The 24,751-nt window shown below is 32.9% G+C and overlaps 1 protein-coding gene across 2 annotated transcripts in view; it reads left to right on the top strand.

The window, feature by feature from the left end:
- DARS1 (aspartyl-tRNA synthetase 1) overlaps positions 1-24,318 on the top strand; it is an 83,245-nt gene extending 58,927 nt beyond the window's left edge. The window contains exons 7-16 of one of the 2 annotated variants that reach the window (XM_077153675.1): positions 307-366; positions 10,940-11,051; positions 12,018-12,152; positions 14,294-14,441; positions 17,037-17,183; positions 19,023-19,065; positions 20,444-20,524; positions 21,832-21,943; positions 22,115-22,186; positions 23,646-24,318. In XM_077153675.1, coding sequence (XP_077009790.1) covers positions 307-366; positions 10,940-11,051; positions 12,018-12,152; positions 14,294-14,441; positions 17,037-17,183; positions 19,023-19,065; positions 20,444-20,524; positions 21,832-21,943; positions 22,115-22,186; positions 23,646-23,737 — 1,002 coding nt within the window. In that variant the 3' untranslated portion in view covers positions 23,738-24,318. The remainder of the gene's footprint in view (positions 1-306; positions 367-10,939; positions 11,052-12,017; positions 12,153-14,293; positions 14,442-17,036; positions 17,184-19,022; positions 19,066-20,443; positions 20,525-21,831; positions 21,944-22,114; positions 22,187-23,645) is intronic. The other variant, XM_077153678.1, reaches the window with a different exon arrangement.
- Positions 24,319-24,751: the final 433 nt, after the last annotated feature.

Here is a 24,751-nt window from a genome sequence, read left to right as displayed (position 1 = left end):
TTTCACTTAAAAGTAAATGTGGGGGTGCATGGGTGGTTCCAGGGATGCACGGGTGGTTCAGTGGCAGAGTGCTTTCCTCTCATATGGGAGACCCGGGTTCGATTCCCAGACCATGTACCAAAAAAAAAAAAGTAAATGTGGCTCTTTTTTGGGGGTGGGGGGGTGGGGGCTGCATGATCTGGTAATCGAACCTGGGTCACCTACGTGGAAGGCAAGCATTCTACTACTGAACCACCTGGCTTTTAAAAGTGTTTTGTGTTCTTTAAAAAAGTAAAATCTGCTTTTTCTTTTTTTTTTTTTTTTCAGGAAGGAAGAGCTACTGTTAACCAGGATACAAGATTAGACAACAGAGTCATTGATCTTAGGGTATGCCTTGTTTACTTATTAAATGATTTGATTGTGCTGTAATCAGCATGGTGAGGGATGCTATACCTATCACAGGCTTATAAAACTAATTGACTTTTACCTAAGTGTAGGTATGATAATACAAAAAACGGTTTACCTTTATGACTGATTTTTCCCCTGAAAAAGAACTATAGGTAATAGGAGCAGTCAAATAATAATTCCGAGGATATTAACTTTACTTTTAAAATGACAAAGGACATGAAGCCAAGAAATGGGCTTGTTTGAGACAAGTCAGTCAGCAAGTAGAAGCATAACCATTAACGTCACTGCAAAATTGTGAAAGAAATTTTATGGACATATTAGAATGTCCAGGTGGATATGAGTATTTAATGCCTCAATCCTTTGATATTTGATCCAAGCTCAGAATTATTACTAAAGCAGTAGTTGGCCCTCATGGTTTATACAGTAGTTTCATGGGTCTTCTGTTTCCTCTTCTGGTTTGGTTACAAGTGAAAGAGTTCAGTGGTTTCATCATTGTAGTAAAACCAGTGTCATCTTTCTTTCTTAATGTTTTGACCACATCTTCCTCCTTTATTTTAATATTTTACCTAAAACTCAAATTCTTTGTCACCTTAAAAGAGTTCTTTCCAGCTTTCTTTTGTACAGTCCTTTGAGTCTGCCCTTATACACTCATGTTATTACTGATGAGTGGCTTTTTGCTTGCTTTTTACCTTTTCCATTTTAACTTAAAGTATATAGAAAAGGCTAGCAGTAATAAAACGTCCCCTGGTTACTGCCTAGAAGCCTCAGGTTCTTCGTTACTATTTTGGCTACAGTGGTTAGACATCATAATTTTTTGCCCATGTTGTTTGTTCACACAAATTTTTATTGGTTTATGCCTCTAGAATTTGGCCCAAAAAGGGTTTTTTACCCTCCACACAATTTTTTAAATTTAAATTCATTGCTACCATTCAAAAAATGGTATTTTTCACCTTAGAATCTAAATGAATTTTCTTGAAAAGTTGGAGAATTCCAGCAGTACTGGGCCCATATAGCAACCATCAGCTAGCACTTTATATGGGGTACTATGCTGTCTGCTTTGCCTTATACCACCTAGGAAGTATCATTGATTTATTTCATTTATGTAATTTGTCTGGCCCTTGTTAGCATTCATGTTTTTAACCCCTACTTTGACTTTATATTTTGGGAAGCATTGTATATACTAGTAATTTTAAATCTTCAAGTGACTTGTTTATATCTAAACTATCAAATTTGAATAAAGACTGAGCCCTTTTATAGACTCATTTACAAGGACTAGAATTGAAGAGGTTGGAAATAAAGGGCAAATTTGCCATTCTTCTATAATATGAAAAAATCTGAGATATATCTTTATACTGGTTTCCAATGTAACCCAGCTTTTCTCTTATATAATGAGTTATTTTCTTTATAAACTTTCCATGCAGGTGGCCTGATTAGAAAATACTTTCATCTCCTGTTTCCCAAGAATGATAAAATATTAGAGCAATTTTCATTCCAAGAAAAGTCTGAATTAAATTGTGTTTATCTGGTACCTTTTGTGTGCATACCACTAACTTAGAATATTCTCTGGATTGCAAAGGCACATTTGGTCCCATCCTCATCCGTAGAATAGCAGATTATTATGAGGATTTTCTAGGAACCTGTTCAAAAGAGTCCCATTTGGATTAGAAATATTCTCTTTAGAAATAATCTCTTTATTTCTCCTCACTATTGGGTATAGCTGAAAGTAGACAAAGTATTAGATATTTAGTCTTTTCTCTTTTGGAATCTTTCTTCAGGGAAGTATGTTTTCTGACTAGGAATGGATTACCTTAGTTGGTTTAAAACTACCATCTATTTCTTTACCTAAGCCCTCTTTACCAAAGCTTGTTAATTTGGTCTACAAAATATTTATTTTGTTCATGTTATATAGTTGATACTATGTAAGCACTGTGGAGTTTATATTGGCTGCCTTCAGAAATCTCATAATTTTGTTGGGTAGATAAGACTATTGGTACTAGGTCTTCTTAGTGTGGTCATGCCCTCCCTTGGATTTCCAGGTAAACATTGAGTTTCCCTTGTATGTGATGGATTGTTTTTCTCTTGCTGCTTTCAAGATCCTCTCTTTCTCTTTGACCTCTGACATTCTAACTAGTAAGTGTCTTGGAGAACGCCTATTTGGGTCTAATCTCTTTGGGGTGCGCTGCACTTCTTGGATCTGTAATTTTAGGTCTTTCATAAGAGTTGGGAAGTTTTCAGTGATAATTTCTTCCATTAGTTTTTCTCCTCCTTTTCCCTTCTCTTCTCCTTCTGGGACACCCACAACACGTATATTTGTGCAGTTCATATTGTCCTTGAGTTCCCTGATACCCTGTTCAAATTTTTCCATTCTTTTCCCGATAGTTTCTGTTTCTTTTTGGAATTCAGATGTTCCATCCTCCAAATCACTAATTCTATCTTGTGTCTCTTTAAATCTATCATTGTAGGTATCCATTGTTTTTTCCATCTTTTCTACTTTATCCTTCACTTCCATAAGTTCTGTGATTTGTTTTTTCAGTTTTTCTATTTCTTCTTTTTGTTCAGCCCATGTCTTCTTCATGTCCTCCCTCAATTTATTGATTTCGTTTTTGAAGAGGTTTTCCATTTCTGTTCATATATTCAGCATTAGTTGTCTCAGCTCTTGTATCTCATTTGAACTATTGGTTTGTTCCTTTGACTGGGCCATATTTTCAATTTTTTGAGCGTGATCTGTTATCTTCTGCTGGCGTCTGGGCATTTAGTCAGATTTCCCTGGGTGTCAGACCCAACAAGGTTGTAAGATTTTTCTGTGAAATCTCTGGGATCTGTTTTTCTTATCCTGCCCAGTAGGTGGCGCTCGTGGCACACGTTTGTCTGCGGGTCCCACCAGTAAAAGGTGCTGTGGGTCCTTTAACTTTGGAAAACTCTCACCATCGGGGAGGTTCACCAGCGGAAGCGGCTTGGAAGAGTACCAGCCGGCCCAGGGTCCGAACGCGGGGAGGGTCGCCGGCCGCCGCAGCCCGGGAGAGCGCCCGTCCAAATTTCCTAGTCGGCCCGGGGCGCCAAGCGTGGCGGGAGGGCGCCAGCCACCGCGGACCGCCCGGGAGAGTGCACCGTTCCCAGGGAGTCATGTGTTTGGAAGGGCCCCCCCCATCACCGTTCTCCGCGGCCTGGGGATTTCCAATCCAATTCTCTCAGTTGGTCCGAGGCGCCTCACGTGGTGGGGGTGCCAGCCGCCGCGGCTTGAGGGGACCCCCTGTCCAATTCTCCCATCTGGCCCGGGAAGGGGGAAGGGAGGAACTCCGGCCGCTTGCCGCCCCGCCCAGTGAAGCCCGCGCCCCTCAGCGATCTCACCGGAGCAGGTTCTCTCAGCCAGTCAGCCGTTCCAGGATGGGGTACGCTGTCTTTTTGATCTCTGTCGTGGCTCTGGGAGCTGTTCTGTATCGTTTCTACTCCCCTAGTAGCTGTTCTGAAGGAGGAACTAAGATCCGCGCGTCTTACTAAGCCGCCATCTTCTCCGGAAGTCTCCAGGTAAACATTGAGACAGTCATTTTGAAAGGTGTATTGTGTTAGTACTTTTTGCCACTTGGTTTGATAGGCAATTCAGGACTTACAAGAGTCTAACCCTCAAGAGACTCCATCTTAAAGTTTCCTTCCTTCACTGACATTTTATCCTCAATGCTACCTCCAAAACTACAGCACCATGGTGCATACATATTTACATAGCATTCTCCTTTTTGTATGTTTGGGTATATTTGGACGGGGTGGATGCTTAAGAAAGTAACTGTCTGAGCATGTGCATTATTACTCAGCAATGGACCCCATGTAGAATTAATGAATGCATAGGATCTATTATTATGGTTATGATTTCTTTTTCTTTATCATATATATCTTTTGCTTTGAAATTAGTCATATTTATGTTTATCCATGCTGTCCTCTATAGTTCTTTTAACTTGTACAAACTTTTAATCCCTTAAATTAAGGATGGCAAATTCATGAGACAGTTCTTACCCTACATCCATGGCGGACATCCCCACTTTGTCATAGCCTGTCCTCCTGATTTAGAGTAGCAGCACAGCATTCCATGATTAACTGATTAACTGAAAATAAGCCTCTTTGTCATCGGTCCCTGAAACTGTCCATCAGCAAAGTCATAAAATCCTGAAACAATTAGAGAACAATTAGGTGATTTTTATAGTCAGGTACCTATATTTTAACTCATTGCTTAGCTCACTGCTTTCAACAAATTTTTCCCAAACTAAAAATAAAAACCCACACTCCTCAGAAATTTTTGTGTGCTGTTGTGGTACAAGAGATTGGCTTAGAATGTAGTTTTAATACCAGCATACTGAAATTAATATGATATTTCAGTGATTTTGCCAGTGCTTTTCCAAGTACGAACACTTACCACTGGAGGGACGTGATTTTAGAGTGTTACACAGATGCCCATTTTTTTTAATTTAATAGGTATGTAACCAGTTCATAAAATCCATATTTTCATAGATAATATTGCTTAGGATGAGCAAGAGTTGTAAAAAGTGATTTAAAGAAGGAAATTAAATAATAGCAGACAGGGCCAGCCATGATGGCTCAGCAGGCCGAGTTCTCACCTGCCATGCCAGAGACCCAGGTTCAATTCCTGATGCCTGCCCATCCAAAAAAAAAAGAGAAAATAATAGCAGAAAATATGACAGAAATGATAGTAGAATACAGAAGACAAATTTTTTAAATACTAGTTTGGTTCAGTAGTGGAACAGAATATTGGAATGTTGTGAAAATCACAGATGTATAATCACCCCAGCTAAAGGTGTTGCACAAAAGTAGATCTTAAAATTTTCTCAAACAGTCAAGGAAAACATCAGTGTTGAATCAGAAAAGTCTCTTTGGGATGTCCAAATATGATGCAGGTATCACAGAGTTCATCTGTAGGACATGTGTATTTGATCTGCTAGCATTCTTGTTCTACTTATGTAGGAATGCCTGACACAGAGTTCACTGGAATCTTCTCATTACAGTCATAGTAATTGCGGACAGTTCAGATTCTTTCTCACGTAGGTTTCTTTTGCTTAATTAGAGTCTCTGTATCAATCTGATTTTTTAAATAATTATTCCTTTTGGAATTCACATCAGATGTGTGTTTCTACCCTCTTTTCTACCATTTATCTTGATCCCTGATGAAACTTCATAGTGGTGTCTCTGTAAACTATTTATATACCATAAACTGACAGGATCTCTTCTCTGGCCACTAAAAGCAAGAGCTGAGGTGGATACAGTTAAGTATTTTATATATCTTAAAGTATATCTTTATATATCTTATATATATATATAAGATATATCTTATATATATCTTAAGATGTATCTTTATATATCTTAAAGTAGGGATAAATGTGGTAATGGGAAGTTAAGCCTATAAAATATTTGTATCTTTCTACAAAATTTAGATAACATTGAAATTAACATTATACGTTGCATTAACTTTATTATAACATTTTTTAAGCAGTTCATTTGAAATATAGTTAAATGCACAAATACTTTTTTAAACATATATTGCTTTTGTTATACATTCTGTAATATTACTGGGAAGTTGGATCATTATTATGTTTTACCTTAACTGTCAAATTCATAAATACATAGAGAAGAAATAGATTATAGCAATCAATATGTAAATAGGGAAACTTAAAAAATGAGTCTGTAAAAAGGATTTTTTGGTACTCTTTAGGTATTCTCCCCATTATGACTTGATTTTTCCAGAACAGGAAAAATTTCCTTTGCTATTTATTACATTGTAACCACTCTGTGCTGTACTCTCTTATAAAGATGGTTCTTGAAGGAGGAATTAAATGTTGAAAGAAGACCCAGCAGTAGCAGCATAAAATTTCTCAGATTCCGATGCTATCTGCTTAGTACTATTCCTCTGCCAAATTATCTGAACAACCTGAGTTTGAGGACTGTTTTCCCCTGGGCAAAGTGTAAGGACTTACAGGGATAGACTTCCTAATATTGTCTCTTTATCTTTCTCTAACCAACAGAGTAGGCCAGTCTCAGTTTACTAGCAGAATTTTATTCTCTTTGCAGTAATGGGTATTTTTTTTTTAGCGCAGTAAGTAACCAAAATAGTTGATGATTGTTTTGAAATATTTTGCTTCCCTGTTGTTTGCTTTTAATGAACATCTTTTATTTATTACTTCCTTCTTGATAAACTGTTTTTCCTATCTAGAATCTTTACTTTATGATTTTATGGTTGCCATTTCTCAAATTAAACCATTTTAGAAGGTAGAATCAGATAGAGAATATTCTCCAGAGAGAAATTAGAACATACTGGAATTATCATCCAGGTAACTAGGAGTTCACTCACTGTCTAATGTAGTGAATTAAATACCTATCTTCCTAGCAGTTAGCAAGTGCCTTAAAGAACCTAATGAGGGAAAAAAACACTTTTTTTTATATGGCGTAGAATCATTTTTCCAATAAATGCTATAAATTTACATACCTGTTTGTACAATGAGGAGGCAAAGAATGTGAGTATAACACAATTTTGTAAAGTATTATTAATGACATTTTTAAACTATGACAACCAATTTAAAAGTTAAATTTCCATTCTATAAGAGGTTGAAATCAGTTTAGTTGGGCCAGCTAAAGGAGGCAAGAGGTAGTAAAATTTGTTCAATGATTCTTGCCTCAGGAAGAGTATATTTTCTGAAGTGAAATATCCATGTGTCTCAGTAACTGTGATACTGGCTTTTTGTTTTAAATAGGTTGCTAGGTTTTTAAAAGCAGAAAATTGTGCAGTTTGTTTTGATTGGATGGACCAAATGTTTCACTAAACCACATAACTTTAAAAAAGCCATGAAGAAAACCTTGGTCTGATGCTTCTTTTATCTGCGGTATGGACAGAGAGTAAAAAATATGGATAAAAAATAAATAATAGGGGGAACAAAGGTTAAAATAAATTGAGTAATTTGAAATACTAGTCAGTCATTGAGAGGGAAAAGTAAGGGGTATGAGTTTTATCTTTCTTCACTTTTATTTCTTTTGCTGGAGAGATGCAGATGTTCAAAAAAATGATCATGTTGATGAATTTACAACTATATAATGCTATTGTGAGCCATCGATTGTACACCATGTATAGAATGTTTGTATGTCACGAATGTTTGTATATTTGTGTTGTGTACAATAAAAATATTTAAAAAAATTTATCAGAACTCAAAAAAATAAAAATAAAACCCAAATCCTCCCATACACTTTATCATCTTACCCATTGTGGACCCATAGTATTGCTATAGTAAGTTTGTTACTGTTGATGAAAGAATATTAAAATATTACTGCTTTAAAAAAAAGCCACGCATCTATCTAAAGTGTAGATATCTTGAAAACAATTAAGTAAACAGTCTAACAAATTATAAAAGTATTTTAAATAACCTTTATTGTTTTGTAAGGAATTGATTTGTATCTTTGAGTCTGAAATTATAAAATAATGTTACTCACATATGACCCAGTTTACATGAATTTTTAGTTGTGATTGCAGAAATTCAAGGTTATTTAAAAGGTATTCTTTACAGTGAGAAAAATAATAGAGTAGCCCTCCCATCATTGAGTGTGTTCAAAGAGTGCTGCTGCCTAAATGAAGAATGTTCTGTGCACTAAGACAGAAGGAAATTAGTGAATTTCCTCTAATAGGATTAGACACAAGTCTGAGCTTCTTCATCTAACCCAACCAGCACAGCTAAATTACACTTTGAGTCAGGTATTTACTAAACACATGTCTATCTTAGGATAACTTTTTTTTTAAATGTAATAAGCAAATACGGAAGAAGCCACTTCCTTTGACCAGGGAAATAGACAACTTAGCGTAGAACAGAGATAATTACTTCCAGAGCTTTTTGTCCAACATCAGAACTTATTGAGACTAAAAGTAAAATAGAGGGATCAACAACCTGAGAAAAAAAAAGTGGCTACAATAGAAAGTTAGAGTACTGCTATTAGTTGCTTTATGTACTGTTGTGGAAAATCAGTGTCATAGGATGCCTGCCCCTTTTATTGGTTTTCTCTGAAGTTTTATATTTAATTTTAACAAACATATAACTAACTGTAATCAATCTGTTGTTGCTAATGGTTAAGATAAAAATATGTAATGGCTGCATTCATTTATTATCAAGTTCTCAAATCTTAATTTCCCTTAGGAAAGCATTGGTATACTGCACAAACGCCGATTCATTTCACTTAATAGGTTGGCTTAAAAAACAAAAACAAAAAATCTAAGACAATTCATAAATAATGTTTTTCGTTAACTGTTTAAAAATACTTTATTTAATTCTTGTAAATTAAAGATATCTGTTCACTAAATATCTCTAGTGAGAATAGCTTTATATTCTTCCTTATTGAATTTAATGATCATATATAATCATTATACTCCAGCATGCCTTATCACTGTTCTTTTTTATTAATTTTTTAAAAAATATATAACAAACAAAAACATTCTTAACATATGATCATTCCATTCTACATACATAATCAGTAATTCACAATATCATCACATAGTTACATAGTCATCATCATGATCATTTCTTGGACCATTTGCATCTATTCAGAAAAAGAAATAAAAAGAAAACAGAAAAAAATTCATACATTCCATACCCCTTATCCCTCTCTTTCCTTGATCACTAGCATTTCAATCTACTAAATTTATTTTAACATTTGTTCCCCCTATTATTTATTTTTATTCCATATGTTTTACTCGTCTGTTGATGAGGTAAATAAAAGCATCAGACACAAGGTTTTCACAATCACACTGTGAAAGCTATATCATTATACAATCATCTTCAAGAAACATGGCTACTGGAACACAACTCTACATTTTTAGGCAGTTCCCTCCAGCCTCTCCATTACATCGTGATTAAAAAGGTTGTATCTATTTCATGCATAAGAATAACCTCCAGGATAACCTCTAGACTCTGTTTGGAATCTCTCAGCCATTGACACTTTATTTTGTCTCATTTTACTCTTCCCCTTTTTGGTCGAGAAGGCTTTCTCAATCCCTTGATGCTGAGTCCCAGCTCATTCTAGGATTTCTGTCCCACATTGCCAGGAAGGTCCACACCCCTAGAAGTCATGTCCCGTGTAGACAGGGGAAGGGTGGTGAGTTTGCTTGTTGTGTTGTTGGAGAGAAAGACCACACCTGAGCAACAAAAGAGGTTCTCTTGGGATTGACTCTTAAGCGTAATTTTAAGTAGATTTGACCTATCCTTTGTGGGATTAAGTTTCATATGAACAAACCCCAAGATTGGAGGCTCAGCCAATTGCTTTGGTTGTCTCCACTACTTGTGAGAATATCAAGAATTCTCCACTTGGGGAAGTTGAATTTTCCCCATTTCTCACCGTTCCCCCAAGAGGACTTTGCAGATACTTTTTTTACTCACTTTTAAATCATTCTGGGCTTATCACCATTCTTGTATTGTATTTTTTGTGTGTTCTTTTCTTCTCTCTCAATATTAGATTTTTAAAGTTTTGAGAGCAAAAATGGTTTTATCTTTAGGTTTCCAACACTGCCTATCACACATACAAAGTGCACATTAAATGTGTCAAGTTGATGTAATTGTGTTTTAAATCATGAGTTTCTCATTGCTAAAGCAAATACCATATAAGGAATGGGCTGGCTTAAACAACAGAAACTTATTGGCTATAGTTTTGAGGTTAGAAGGCCAAATCAGAGTATCATCAAGGTGATAATTTCTCCCAAAAGACTGGTGTTCCATGTTTCTTGAAGATAATTGTATAATGATATAGCTTTTACAATGTGACTGTATGATTGTGGAAACCTCTGTCTGATGCTCCTTTTATCTACTATGGTATGGACAGATGAGTTAAACATAGGGATTAAAAAAAATAATAGGGGAAACAAATGTTAAGATAAATTTAGAAGATTGAAATGCTAGTGATGAATGGAAGGGAGTGATAAGGGGTATAGAAAAAAATAGGGGAAACAAAGGCTAAAATATATTGGGTAGATGGAAATACTAGCAGTCAACGAGAGGGAGGGGTAAGGGGTATTGTATATATGAGTTTTTTTTCTTTTTACTTTTTATTTCTTTTTCTGAATTGATGCAAATGTTCTAAGAAATGATCATGGTGATGAATATACAACTATATGATGATATTGTGAGTTATTGATTATATACCAAGAATGGAATGATCATATAGTAAGAATGTTTGTTTATACTTGCATGTTGTTATGTTTAAAATTTTTTTTAATTAAAAAAAAAAAAAGACTGGCATCCTGTGGCTAGCTTCCTGCAGTGATTGCCCCTTGGCTTTTCTCATACATGACAGCGCACATGGTGGCCTCTCCTGGCTACTCTCTTTCTCTTTCTTTGACCTTCCCTATAAAGCCTTTATAATAGGAGTAAGACCCATCCTGAGTCAGCTGGGCCACAAATTAAAGTAACCTCATCAAAAGGTCCCATTTACAGTTTACACCCGCAGAAACAAGTCTAAGAACATATTTTTTCTGGTGTACAATGCTTCAAACCATTACAAATTGTATCTTATTATTCTATTATAGACATCAACTAGTCAAGCAGTCTTCCGTCTCCAGTCTGGTATCTGCCATCTCTTCCGAGAAACTTTAATTAGCAAAGGTTTTGTGGAGATCCAAACTCCCAAAATTATTTCAGGTATGCTTCAAAATAGTTCTCTTAGTTTTTTAAAGTAAAATTTTCTCAAAGTTACATTACATATATATAGAGAGAGAATCCCCAGTGACCCTTAGGGTTTATTGCCATGAAACTGCTTATTTTGAAGACCATACTAAAGAGCAGCAGTCACTTATCACTAACCTCAGTAATACAGCATGTCCTTATTTCAGGAGTCATTGTGTGATAATGATTATAAGATGAGACAATAATACACAAAGTAAGATTCTGCACCAGGAACTATTTTCATTTTATGTAGGTTTATTTTAAAATAGGTATTGCAATTTTGTTTTGTACAGATTGCATTGTAAAACCACTAAATGCTACATATGGGAAAATCACATTAATTCTTATTTTTATGTGAGAATATTGTTTTATCATTTTACCGTTTTTAGACTAACACTAAAAAGTGGTTACAGATGGCATTTAGTTATAAATATAATAAATTTAGCATTGCATTCTTGATGATTACAAGAATATTTAAAAATATCTTTTTTTGTTCTAATTTTTACAACCCCAAAATACCTCTAATAGATTTGAAATTGATGCTGAAAGGGAGGAAATGGTATTAAAAGCAATATATATCCATAAAAGTAAGTCTGACTTAACTATAAACTAAAATCAGGTATAAAAAGAACAAAGCCAGTCGATCCCCTATGATTTGGCTGTGATTCTTGATTTTCCAGGTCTTTTTTTTTTTTTTTAATTTTGTACCAAATAAACATGTTTTGCTTTAGTCTCAAACATAAGTTGAAATTTTAAAATATTAATTACCATCTATTTTCCGCACCCTGCAATAATAACATTCCTTTGTTCTTCTTCATGCAAAAAAAGAAAAATTTTTCTTTTTTTAGTAAACTACTTGAATCAAAAGTATGAACTCTTTATTAGAAGTTTGCATAGATAAGTTTACAATTGATTATGATAATATAAATGTTTACATTTCAGCTGCCAGTGAAGGAGGAGCCAATGTATTTACCGTATCATATTTTAAAAATAATGCATACCTGGCTCAGTCTCCACAGTTGTATAAACAGATGTGTATTTGTGCTGACTTTGAGAAGGTTTTCTGTATTGGACCAGGTAAGGTTTTGGCAGATACTGTTTTGTTGAAAATCTTTAATTATACTGTAACTGTGGTTTCAGAAACATATTTTACATGTATAATGAACAACCATTTTGAAAGCTTAAGTTCTTTTATTTGTTGACTACAAAAATTACTAGACTTTGAGGTAAAAATGATAATGTGCTTGATAGATATTTCTCAAAAAAAGTATGCTCAACAGCTCTTTAAGTAGTTGAGCATAAGTAATGTGAATACTGAAGAAAATTTTTTATCTTGGAAATATCTCATTATAACAATGCATGCTTTGAAACTTACATCCTTTGAAATATACCTAAGTATATTGTTTATTATATCTAAGTGTAATTAGAATTAGCTCCCATTTGAACTGTCTTTTAACACCCATCAGTGTTAAAAGAACAGATAGTTGCAGTCTTTCAGTGTTAAAAGAACAGATAGTTGAGGTCTTTCAAATAACGTATATTGTTGTTTATGGTCCCTAACAACTGTTGTTTAAGTTTACAATGTGCTTCTACTTTGCTCCTGGTTTTATTCCAGAGCTGCTGTTTCACTGTTATTTTTGGTGTACTATATTTGGTATTGGCAATATGCTAAAGTTCATTAGAAACTAGTTACACATGTCTGATATGTAATATATTAACATGATTTTTAAAGAGGTACTGATAAAAGCGAAGCACTTCTACATAATTAAGTTCTTTTATGAAGCTAATTCTAAGAAAAAATCAGCCTATTTCATTCTTTAAAACTTCCAAGTTATTTTATCCAGATTTTTTGATAGCTTAATAAAAATTAAATACTTGCTCATAGAGAAACTGACAAAATTGTTTAGTGTCTTAATTCTTTGAATTTTTTAATATTTTTTTATTTTTTTATTTTTTATATGGGCAGGCACCAGGAATCGAACCGAGGTCCTCTGGCATGGCGAGCGAGCATTCTTGCCTGCTGAGCCACCGTGGCCCTCTTTGAATTTTTTAACCAGTTACTTATTGAGCACTTACTGCATATATAGCCTTGTGCTAGGTACCATGTACATAAAAGAAGAATCAACCAGCACTTCTCAAACATTAATGTGCACATTAATAACTTAGGGATCTTGTTGAAGTACAGACTTTGCTCAGTAGATCAGGGTGGGGCCTAGATTCTGCATTTCTCACAATACTGTCATGTTGCTGGTTTGTAGCCCACACTTTGCGCAACAAGGGAATTAAACAGTGTCCTTGCTTCCAAGACAGAATAAGACAAATAACATAGTCACAGGGAAAGATCAAATGTTTTTGACAGCAAAGAATCAAACTGTGCTGTATTGTCAGCAGATTGGGGTTTATATAGTAAGTGTAAAAAGTGGAGAAGGTAGAGTTTGCTAGAGTTACTATAAAAGAAAGCTCAAACTGAAATGGACTTTAAGGACAGAATAGGATATATAGTCAACACAGATGGCATTCTAGTAAGAGGAAGCAGCACAAGTAAAAAACATGGACTATGGGAGAAAGTAAAAATAAGACTAGTTATTTATAAGAAGAAGGTGGAAATGTAGGCTAAGATTAAATTGTGAAGGCATAATTTAGGCTTTTTGTCACTTTTTGTGTTGTCACAGTAGTCATTTGGAAACCATTTTAAGTGACTGAGCAAGGGATGTGTAATAGGAACATTAATCTGACTATGATGCACAAGATGGAGCAGAGCTAGAATCAGGAAGACTAAGAAGAAAGAAAGTACAGTGAAGATAGTAAGAGCTAGACTGAGGTAATGGCTAGAATATGCATAATATCACTTAATTTTGCAGTTTCACTTAGCTTCAGTCAGATTTTAATAAGAATGAGAGGAACTCACCATACTGATTGTGTTTGAATCTGTTTTTAACTATTGGAATGTCATACATCTTACATTCTCTAGGTTCTCTTGAGCCTCATTTATTAATTTATATTTGGCACTGCTTTTACTATGTAACCATAGGAGATGTAATGATCTTGCTATCCCAAGAGGAAGCTGTTACTGATGGTTTATCAAAAGTTCTTCTAGCCCTATAATGATATCAAAATAGTATCACTTGTGTACTATTTTATAGGATTTTTATGTAAGTCCCAATTTCTCTAAAACTTAAAATACTGTTTGCTCTGTATTTCATTTATTAACTTTACAGTATTCAGAGCTGAAGACTCTAACACCCACAGACATCTAACTGAATTTGTTGGTTTGGACATCGAAATGGCTTTTAACTACCATTACCATGAAGTTGTGGAGGAAATTGCTGACACCTTGGTGCAAATATTCAGAGGACTTCAAGAAAGGTAGAAGTCTTTAATGTTCTAGATAGTTTTAATTTTAGATCACTTTGTGTTCTTTAAAACAAAAAGGTAATTCTTTTTTTTTCCTTTTTAAAATTTTTTATTAATTAAAAAAAATTACAAGAAACACAAACATTTCCAACAGATACACTCAACAAGTCACAATATCATCACATAGTTGCATATTCATCATCATGATCATTTCCCAGAACATTAGAAAAAGGCAATTCTTGATTTAAAACTTGTAAACTAAGTACTTGAGTACTACTGGATTTGGATCAATTAGGACTGATGAACTTGGTTAACGTCTTTTTGGTAATAAAGTTTACCAGATTGTGAACAACCTCTCTTAGATTCAGCTACATGCAGATTATTCAAATCCCACCTCTGCTACTTTATTTGTGTGGATCTTGGGCAAGTTATTTAACTCTGTGCCTCATTTTGTTCAGCTATTAAATGGAGACTACCTCCTCTAAGGTTTGTTGAGAATCAAATAAATTAACATGTGTAAAGTGCTTAAATTTTGCCTGGCATAAAGTGAGCAATTCCATGTTAATCCCAAAATTAACCATTCCTGGCACAGGGTTAATTTATAGATGGACTGATTCAGTTAAGATTAAAAACTAGTGGACTGAAGGAACTTTTTACCTGTTTGGGTCTAGTAAATTGACAGAGAACATTTATAGAAAATCATCAGCCATGTTCAGAATGTTCCAAAAATTGAGTTATATAAAATGTCCACTTTAGTTATATCATCTACGTGGCAAATAGTTTCTCCTGTGGAGGTTATTGAAAGTTATTTATTTGTCATTATGTTTAACATGGAGAAAATAGAAAGAAAAAAAAAAAAGAAAGGAAAGCAAATTAAATTGGATACAGAGAGTTTCTTTTACTTCTTTCTGTATAAATTTGACTCTATTTCAAATATCAGGTAGCTGTTAGACTAAGCTAGTTGTTTCACAACTGATGACGGACCATATTTGAAATTTTTATTTAAAGACCACTGATTAAACTACTCATCATTTATATATTTGTATGCACTTCATTAATATTTTGAAAGAATTCAAACATTTTATGACTCAATGCCACTGCAAGAACCTAGACATTGATCAGTGGTCCTATATAAAAATAGTGTGGCATAAGCACCAATATTTTCCAGACATTCTTTGCATTGCATTGTAGTTTTGATAACTAGTTAATTACAAACTGACTTTTTTTTTAACCTTTGTCCTATGAAACATTTTGATGCAGTTTAAACAATTTTCATTCAAATTGTGTATGGAATAAATTAGTGATGTTTCCTTATAAAACAAAATATTGTTTGAAACTATGTTGAAGGAACATTTTCTTGTCTGACATAATTCAGGAAAGTTTCTGAAACCCATTAATTTTATATATTGATAACTCTTCTGTTTAATATTGGTGTATGAAATTTCTATTTTGGTTTTTCTAACAACAAGCCAAACATGAATTAGGCCCTTGAGATAAATCAAATCTTCACTCAGACCTGGACACGTGATCACTGGACTTTTTCTTTAGACTGAAAGTGGCAATTTGTAAATAAAAGCTTCTTTCTCTATTCTGAGTCATATGTGTCAGTTGTAAATTGGGTTGCCTAGCTTGTGTCATGACCCTCTCAACGCTTATCATTAGTATTTATCTCTCATACAGGAACAGTGTACAAATTTGTTTTGAAATATTGCTAGTCAGATTTTTGTATTAATGGTAATATCCAAACAAAGAAAAGCAATTTAAAACTCATCCTTGGGGTCTTCTTAATCCTTCTATTAAAATATGAATAAATTAGTGGGTAAGCGTTACTGCCCCCATTGAAGTCTTAAAGTCAGGAAATGGTATGTTTTCATTTCTACTATTTTCATAAAATACAAATGTGCCTTTTTAATTTCTATTAATTATGGAAAATTTCAAAACATATGTGAAAGTAGGGTTACAAGCAAAATGAACTCCCAGTTTCAGCTGTTATCACCCCACTGTCAATTTTGTTTTACCCACTTTCCCCTCGCCCCCTATTATTTTGAAGCAAATGCCAGCATCATTACATCCATAGATGCTTCACCAAAAGTATACTTTTTTTTAATCTTAATAAGATCTCCACAGCAGAAATTCAATTCAGTGCAGTAAACATTTGTTATGTGCCTACTGTATATAGAGTAGGTAGGCACTGCCTGTAGGGATTATCAAAATGAGAAAGAAATCATTGCTGCAGTAAACCTACAGTGTAATGGGAGTGAGGGAGTATAAAGCAAATATTAATTTGATGACCAGTTTTGTTAATGGAGTAAAAAGTCACATTTTTAATACTTCGTAAAATAAGCATTTTATGTTTCTGACAATAGTAGTTTTGACTGTGATGACAAATAACATGAGACTGAAAAAGGGTGCTAAATAACTTAATTATTTAAATTTGTTAACTTAAATAATTTTTTGATAACACTGTTCCCTGTACATTTACTGAAAATAATTTTTTGACAACACGTTTCCCCATGCATTTACTGATTTTGTGTATTGCCACAGTGACCTCTTGTGGTGGAAACATTTATCTCACACATTTTTAACTAAATCATTGTGCAAATATAGGTTTCAGACTGAGATTCAAATGGTGAATAAACAATTTCCATGTGAGCCATTCAAATTTTTGGAACCAACCTTAAGACTAGAGTATTGTGAAGCATTGGCCATGCTTAAGGAAGCTGGAGTTGAAATGGGAGATGAAGAAGATTTGAGGTTTGTCATTATGATTTTTAAACTTTAGTAATTAGATTTAAGGTGTGAAAGAATAACTGTCTTAATGAATGATGCTTTTATCATCTAGCTAAGCTTCAGTTTGTTAACTTGGGATATAGTCTAATGAGGTTTTTGTTTGATGTATGATTTGAAATAAAATACTGTGTTTAATGTAGTTTTCCTAATCTTTAGTAATTTTATTTAAAAGTATCATTTTTCATTCTTTTCCCTCATACTTGCAACCCATTAAGGAGTGTACAGCGACTTTTGCCTGTGATTTTATCATCTAACTATGTTACTTCTCTTTTTAAATCAGTAGTTTGAAAATAGAGAATCTAAATCCATCCCCACACAGGATTAGGGCATAAGACTGTTAAAAGCTCTAAAATTAAAACAAAAATCACTGGCCTTTATTTGATGCCACACAACCTGTAATTTTGAAGCAAATTATGTACTTTAATGAAGATTAAAATTCATCTGCTTATATTTTATTCAAGGATTAGGTTGAAATACCTAAACGTTCACAACAATAACATATATTGGAGGGAAGGGGTGATTATTGTAATTTTTAGGGTTTTTAAAAAACTCTAAAACTAACTTTTGTTTATTTTTGTCTATTTAACAAAAGAGGAATGATATGAATTTAACAGCCCCTACATTGTTAGATGACTTTTTTTTTGTTTATATATTCAGGGTTTTTTAATTTATTATTTTTTATTAATTTTTAAATTTTTTAAAAATACCAATACCAATAAACACCAAACAAACGCAAACATTCATAACTTTTGATCATTCCGTTCTACATATATAATCAGTAATTCACAATATAATCACATAGTTGCATATTCATCATCATAATCATTTCTTGGAACATTTGCATCTATTCAGAAAAAGAAATAAAAAGAAAACAGGAAAAAATTCATGCATACCATATCCCCCACTCTTCCCCCTCACCGATCACCAGCATTTCAATCTTATTTTAACATTTGTTCCCCCTGTTTTTCATCTTTATTCCATATGTTCTACTCCTTTGTTGACAAGGTAGATAAAAGGAGCATCAGACACAAGGTTTTCACAATCACACAGTCACATTAAAAAAGCTATATCATTATACAATCATCTTCAAGAAACATGGCTACTGGAACACAGCACCACATTTTCAGGCAGTTCCCTCTAGCCTCTCCTCTAGTTAGATGACATTTTAATGCAAATTTTTTAATGAAAAAAATCATAAATTCTCTTATTACTTTATTGAGCCAAATATTTTAAGTATTTTAAGTATTTTTAAGTATTGTTCTTAAATAAGATAGAAGCTAAATAGTTTCCTCTTAACTATAGAAATTTAATGTGTTTAAATAAATCCTGTCGCATGTTAAGAGACTTGGATATAACTGATTTTAGTTTTATAAATGCTCAATAAAGAGTAACAAACAAGGGGAGATCATTTAGAAGTGGAACCATTTAATGGTAAGACTAGTCCATGTTGATATTGTGAATTTTTGTTATATATAATTATAAGAAGTGATTTCATCCATGATTTTTTGAATCATTGAATTGTTCAATTCTATGTATGGTTTTAATTAAATATTACTGAGCAGTACCTACTAAGCACTAAGGCACAGTACCAGGTGCATTCAATGAGAGATTTTTTATTGCATTTGCCTTATAAGAAAGGAGCTGGGATTGACAACCATATAGCTGGGATTGACAACCATATGTTTGGACTGGGTTTTTTATTTTTTGAGAACTTCATGTAGAAGGGGGGTACCTTATTAAACTCAAAACTCTTTCAAGTTGCCATTGAACTTTAAACACCTGATTTTAATGTTTCTTTTCCAGTACACCAAATGAGAAACTGCTGGGTCGTTTGATAAAGGAAAAGGTAGGACTGTTTTTGTACATGTTGAATTTCTTTTTCTGAATCTGAAATGTATCCTAGTAGCACAGAAATTGCGAGGCAGCTAATCGTCCTACCGTGATATAAATAAAGACCAAGAGAGAATATTTTTTTAAAAAATTAAAAAACACTTAGAAAATTGTAAAGTAATCAGGCTCTGTTCAAACGGTTTGATAACGGTTTGATTAATCCAGTATTCGATTTTTGTACTAAATTGTACTAAGGTGTCTCTAAAAGTGATACCTCAATTAGATGAGATAGAAAAAGGACCTCAAAGTGATTTGAAATTATTTAGAAATGGTCTCCTTTGCATATTCCTGCTGTCTCATGAGACTGGAAGATGAATGAGATACCTTTCTGCCTCTTACGTGAAAGCTACTTTCCCATCTCATTTTCTGAAAGTCCAAAGAATATAAAAGCTAAACTTAATGTGGTCGTTTTCTTTCTTTGTTTTTTTTAATTTAAGAGAATTATGTAATGAAATTAAAATAGTTCTTGAGCTCCTCTGGCTGGTTTCACTCAAAATATTAAACTGACTAGGACACACAGATATTTCTGGAAACCTTTCAATGTTCAGTTTATCCCTTAAACTGAAACAGTTTTATCCCTGTTTCAGCAGGGCCATTTCCCGTTTGTTCACTCTGTTGACATTCCCTCTAATCTCCAATATTAACAAAAAAAATTTTAAGTAAAAAAATTGAAATGTGATTGATTTATTTTATATTAAATCTAAGTAACATTTTAATTTATTTTAGTAAAAAATGTCATAATTTTATGTGCATTTTATTTCAGTTACAGTTTTTCTTTGAAAGAAGTTATCAAACCTTACTTTGACATCTAAGCAAACATTTAAGTTATTGGGAAAATATGCTGAGTATTTTGAAGATGAATTTCATAAAACATGTCAGTTCTTCCTAAAATAAGTTATATATTTAATGTACTTTTGGCTAAGCACAAAGGGATATGGGAATAACAAAACAATTATAAAATGCATTTGATAGACTAAATGAGCTAGATTAACCACAAAGAAATAAAATAAAAGATGTTTATTGCAGCTTACTCTGTGATGGGAGAGAATTTGGAAAGAGATTACGTATACAGAAAATAGAAAAATAAGTATTCAAACCATGATTGAATTGTAAACAGCGCCTCAAAAAATTAGAAGAATTTATGACATCATGGCAAAATGCTTTAGGATACAGATGTTACATGAAAATAGCAGGATATTCAAGTTGTACATAATTGTGATTAGAATAATTTTGAAGAAAAAAAATAAGGAAGTTAATTACCAAAATATTAATCTCCTTTTTACTAGTATTGCACTTTTTAAAACCTATTTTAATTGCATTTATTCTTTTTATAGTATGATACAGATTTTTATATTCTTGATAAATATCCATTGGCTGTAAGACCTTTCTATACTATGCCTGACCCAAGAAATCTTGTAAGTAAATTGGTTTTAAATAACTTGTTTGGGGGAAGAAGGAAAATTTTACTTTAGCTATGTCAGATTGTTTAATGGGAATAATAGTTTTCATGAATTATTTGTCATTTCAGAGGACAAATGGTTATGCATATTATTAATGGTGTCTGCCAATACAGATAAAAATGATACTGTGAAATTTGAATACTCTACCAAAATTTCAGTGAAAACCTTTATTAAAAATCCTCTCCTAGGGCGGGCCGCGGTGGCTCAGCGGGCAAAGTGCTTGCCTGCTATGCCGGAGGACCTCGGTTCGATTCCCGGCCCCAGCCCATGTAACAAAAACAAAGAAACAAAATACAATAAAACAAGAAAATGTTTAAAGATGTTTCCCTTTCTTCCTTCCTTCCTTCCTTCTATCCTTCCTTCCTTCTCTCTGTCTTTCCTTTAAAAAAAAAAAAAAAAAAAAAAAATCCTCTCCTTGGGTCATTTTTCTGAAAACTTGTGAGGAAAAAACACCATATAAGTGATAAATAATATACTACTAGATATGCAAACTTTAGCAAATGATTTTATTATTGACCTTGAAGTTGAGAATTCACATTCTGTACTGAGATAATGTAAATGATGTCTTGTGGCCTATAGTATTATTCCATTGCAGTGGTTTCCAAACTTTATGTGCATCCCAATCATGTGAAGCCTTTTTAAAGTACAGACTGCTGGACTCCACTCACAGGGTTTCTGCTTAGTTGGTCTGGTGTGGAGCCTGAGAATTTGGTGTTCTAATAAGTTTCCAGCTAATGCTAAAGCTGCTGATCTAGCAGTCACAGTTCGAGAACCACTGGTTTATTGGAAAACAGGGAAAGTAAAATTGCTTTTATCAGTTATCTGTTAGAAAACTGGTTAAACTGTGGTAAATCGATTTTCAATTTACTTCCTTAAAAAAAGGAATTTAAAAATGAAAAAAGACCAACTCCCTTTGATAATTTGACGTTCCAAAAGTGACCCAAAAACATATCATACTTAAAAACATTCCAGATGATAAAGTGAAATAAGGATCAGCACTACTTAAAAGTTAGGTGTGGTGCTCTGAAGTTTTGGGGTTTATGGGAGAAGGGAAACACAAATATGGGATAAGTTATTATCCAAATCTCAGTGGTATAATCCTACTTTAGAGAAACAAATTAGGTTAATTGGAGCAAATTGCATCATTAGTTATAAGAAAAAATAGACTTGGTTTTTCTGCAACAAGTTTTTTACATCTGTAAGGGAAATAGAATGATAGCCGCATGAAAAGTGGAGCTTTTGTTTGCTTATTTTTACTACAGAAACAGTCCAACTCTTATGATATGTTTATGAGAGGGGAAGAGATATTGTCTGGAGCTCAAAGAATACATGATCCTCAGCTGCTAACAGAAAGAGCCTTACATCATGGAATTGGTAAACAACTTAAGTATATTTAGGAGACTGTATATTCTGAAAATAACACTTTTTTTTATTTTAAAGACTTCTCAGAAACGTAGTATTTTTTCTTATTGAATATTGATTGTTTTTGTTTTAGCTAAATAAGATGACAAATTATGTACATGTTCTTGTTTTTTTTTTTGGTAGATTTGGAAAAAATCAAGGCTTATATTGATTCTTTCCGCTTTGGAGCCCCTCCTCATGCTGGTGGAGGCATTGGTAATATTCTTTTGATATTATATCATGTTGATTTGCAACTCAGATTCATTTGACAAATTAATCCTTCAGTTCTAACTAAAAAGGAATAAAAGAGTACAAAGATAATCTTAAAACACACACGCCAAAAAACACACACACACCTTTTAAATATTTTTACACAGGTTGTAGCATACTATATAAAATATTTTGTAATTTGTTCCGTTTTGTAACTTGTTCCCTATAAAGAGCATTTTCATTTTCTTTTTTTCTCCCTACATAGAATCAGTTGTAATGGTTCACCATAATACTGTTAACTAGCTTCCTATTGATGGAAGTGTGGGTTATCATCAGCCTTTTCTTATTACAGAGAATGTTATATTGACTGTATAATTTAAATTTTAATGAGAAGTTTAGGGCCAGTTTCTTGTATTCAGTTCCACAAGGTGTGTTTTCATAAATATTTTATAAACTTTTGTGATTGAAGATGTATATTTTAACCTTAATTGTGAAAAAAAAAAGAAGTTACAATGGTAATACTGAATTTTATTTGCTTACTTTAGCCAAAAAAGGAAAACTCAAAATACTGCCTCGCTTCTGATAGTTAAGGCTTGGGAGGAAGAGGGGATATAGTGATTTTTTAATATTAGTCTGAAATTAGATTACTATAATAAAAGGTTCGAATTTACCCCTGCATGTTTTTTGGTGAGTAATAGCATTAAAAATTTTAATTTTATTATATATATATCTGTTTCGGAGGTTAAACATATTCCTTTAAAGTCTTTAAAGCAAAAATTGTTGCTGTATAAAAATATTATTTGACCTTGTCATCTATGTGTGAAATGTTAGTGTTTTTAAATTTTAGTGAAATAGGTATTAAAATGCATGTAAAAGTTTCATAAACTAGTCCTGCTCTGCTTCTTAAATGATATTTAGGTAGTAAGTTATACAATATTGAGGTTACATGCCAAAATCAAGCTTTTTCTAACTGAACATTTAGTATAATGTACTTGAACCTTTTTGCTAGGGATCACCATGTTCATGTTATGGAAAGTATAATAAATTTCTGGTACTTGCATTAATAAATTTCCTTGAACAAATTTATGATAGTCATCATATATTGATGGTCTGAACTACATAATTAGAATCTGGAATCATTTGAAAAATAGGCTTATAACGTTTTGCTTTTTATTGTTTAAATTATAAATTTTGGACAGTTATGTAGATTTTTATATATTTGTAGTTCACAGTTCACAGAATCCATTCCACTTACAGATATCTTCACATATGCAGCATGATCTATATTTCTAAATCAATATCCAACACATTCCTTTTTTAGTAAACTCAAAATAATAGCAAGTCATTTTCCTTCATAACAAGGGAAAGTATTTTGTTCACCAATGATACTGTGTTTGTAGTTTTAAATAACTAAGAACCTGAGAAGTTTTCAGAAAAGAAATTTAAATTATTTTATTTTCCCCAGGGTTGGAACGAGTGACTATGCTGTTTTTAGGATTGCACAATGTTCGTCAGACCTCAATGTTCCCCCGTGACCCCAAACGACTCACTCCTTAAAGAAAGCTGTTTATTTTCTTCCCAGTAACTTGCTGTTGACCAGACTATAGCTTAGGTACTTAAAATATGCAGTAAACTCTTATATAGAGTGCCACAATTATTTTTTAGATTAGTTCAGTATAGGTTGATTTGAAACAGAAGATTTTTTATAACTTTGGACAAACTTCAATAGGAAATGCTTGAAAATTTTAATGAGAAATTCATTTGTTTATGATAAAAATTCATATTCTGTTACCACAGTTAAATGTTAATAATAGTTTTAAACTGTTAAGATTGTGCATTTTTTTCCTTTGCCATATTAACGTGGACACAGGATTGATGTCTTAAATTTTCAATATTTGAGCTTATTTTTTACAATTATGATATTGAAATAATAATGGGCAAGTATCTGAGATTTTAATGACTGTATAATTGGCATATCATGGAATGTTAGGCAGAAAGTATCAATTCTTGAAAAATATAACAAGAATTCATGTAAAATGGGTGAAAATACTGGTTAGAAAATATGAATATTCAATAAATATTGTACTAAATCTTTACATTCTTAACTTGAATTACAATAAATTTTAAAGCTAATTATACTGAGTGTGTTTGTATAGTTTTATGGAAATCTGGTTTTATAACTGGTTCTTTGCATTCATAATCTGAGAAAAAAATACACAACTGATTTTATGTAAAAACAAATGAAAACTGATATATTCCTAACATGTATTAATATCGAGATATAAGTTTAGATGGGCATAAAGATAGAGCTTTTATAGCTGAAGGCCTGGGTTAGTTAATAGTTTATATATCACATGGATTAAAAAATATTTTAGAATTTTGTTTCATTTTAGCTCGCACAGGTACCTAGTGAATGTCACTTTTAAAAAGCATTCCCATCTTCTCCACCAAAAGGAAATTTCCATTTAAGAATTACTATTAAAAACACTTCTAGATTATTATATATGTTAATGCTGATGTTTATTTTTATATCTTTCACATCTTACAAAAGTATCTTGAGTATAGTAGGCA

This window comes from Tamandua tetradactyla, chromosome 3 (assembly GCF_023851605.1).
Source record: "Tamandua tetradactyla isolate mTamTet1 chromosome 3, mTamTet1.pri, whole genome shotgun sequence".
Lineage (NCBI taxonomy): Eukaryota > Metazoa > Chordata > Mammalia > Pilosa > Myrmecophagidae > Tamandua > Tamandua tetradactyla.
This window is presented reverse-complemented; position numbering and strand designations above follow the sequence as displayed.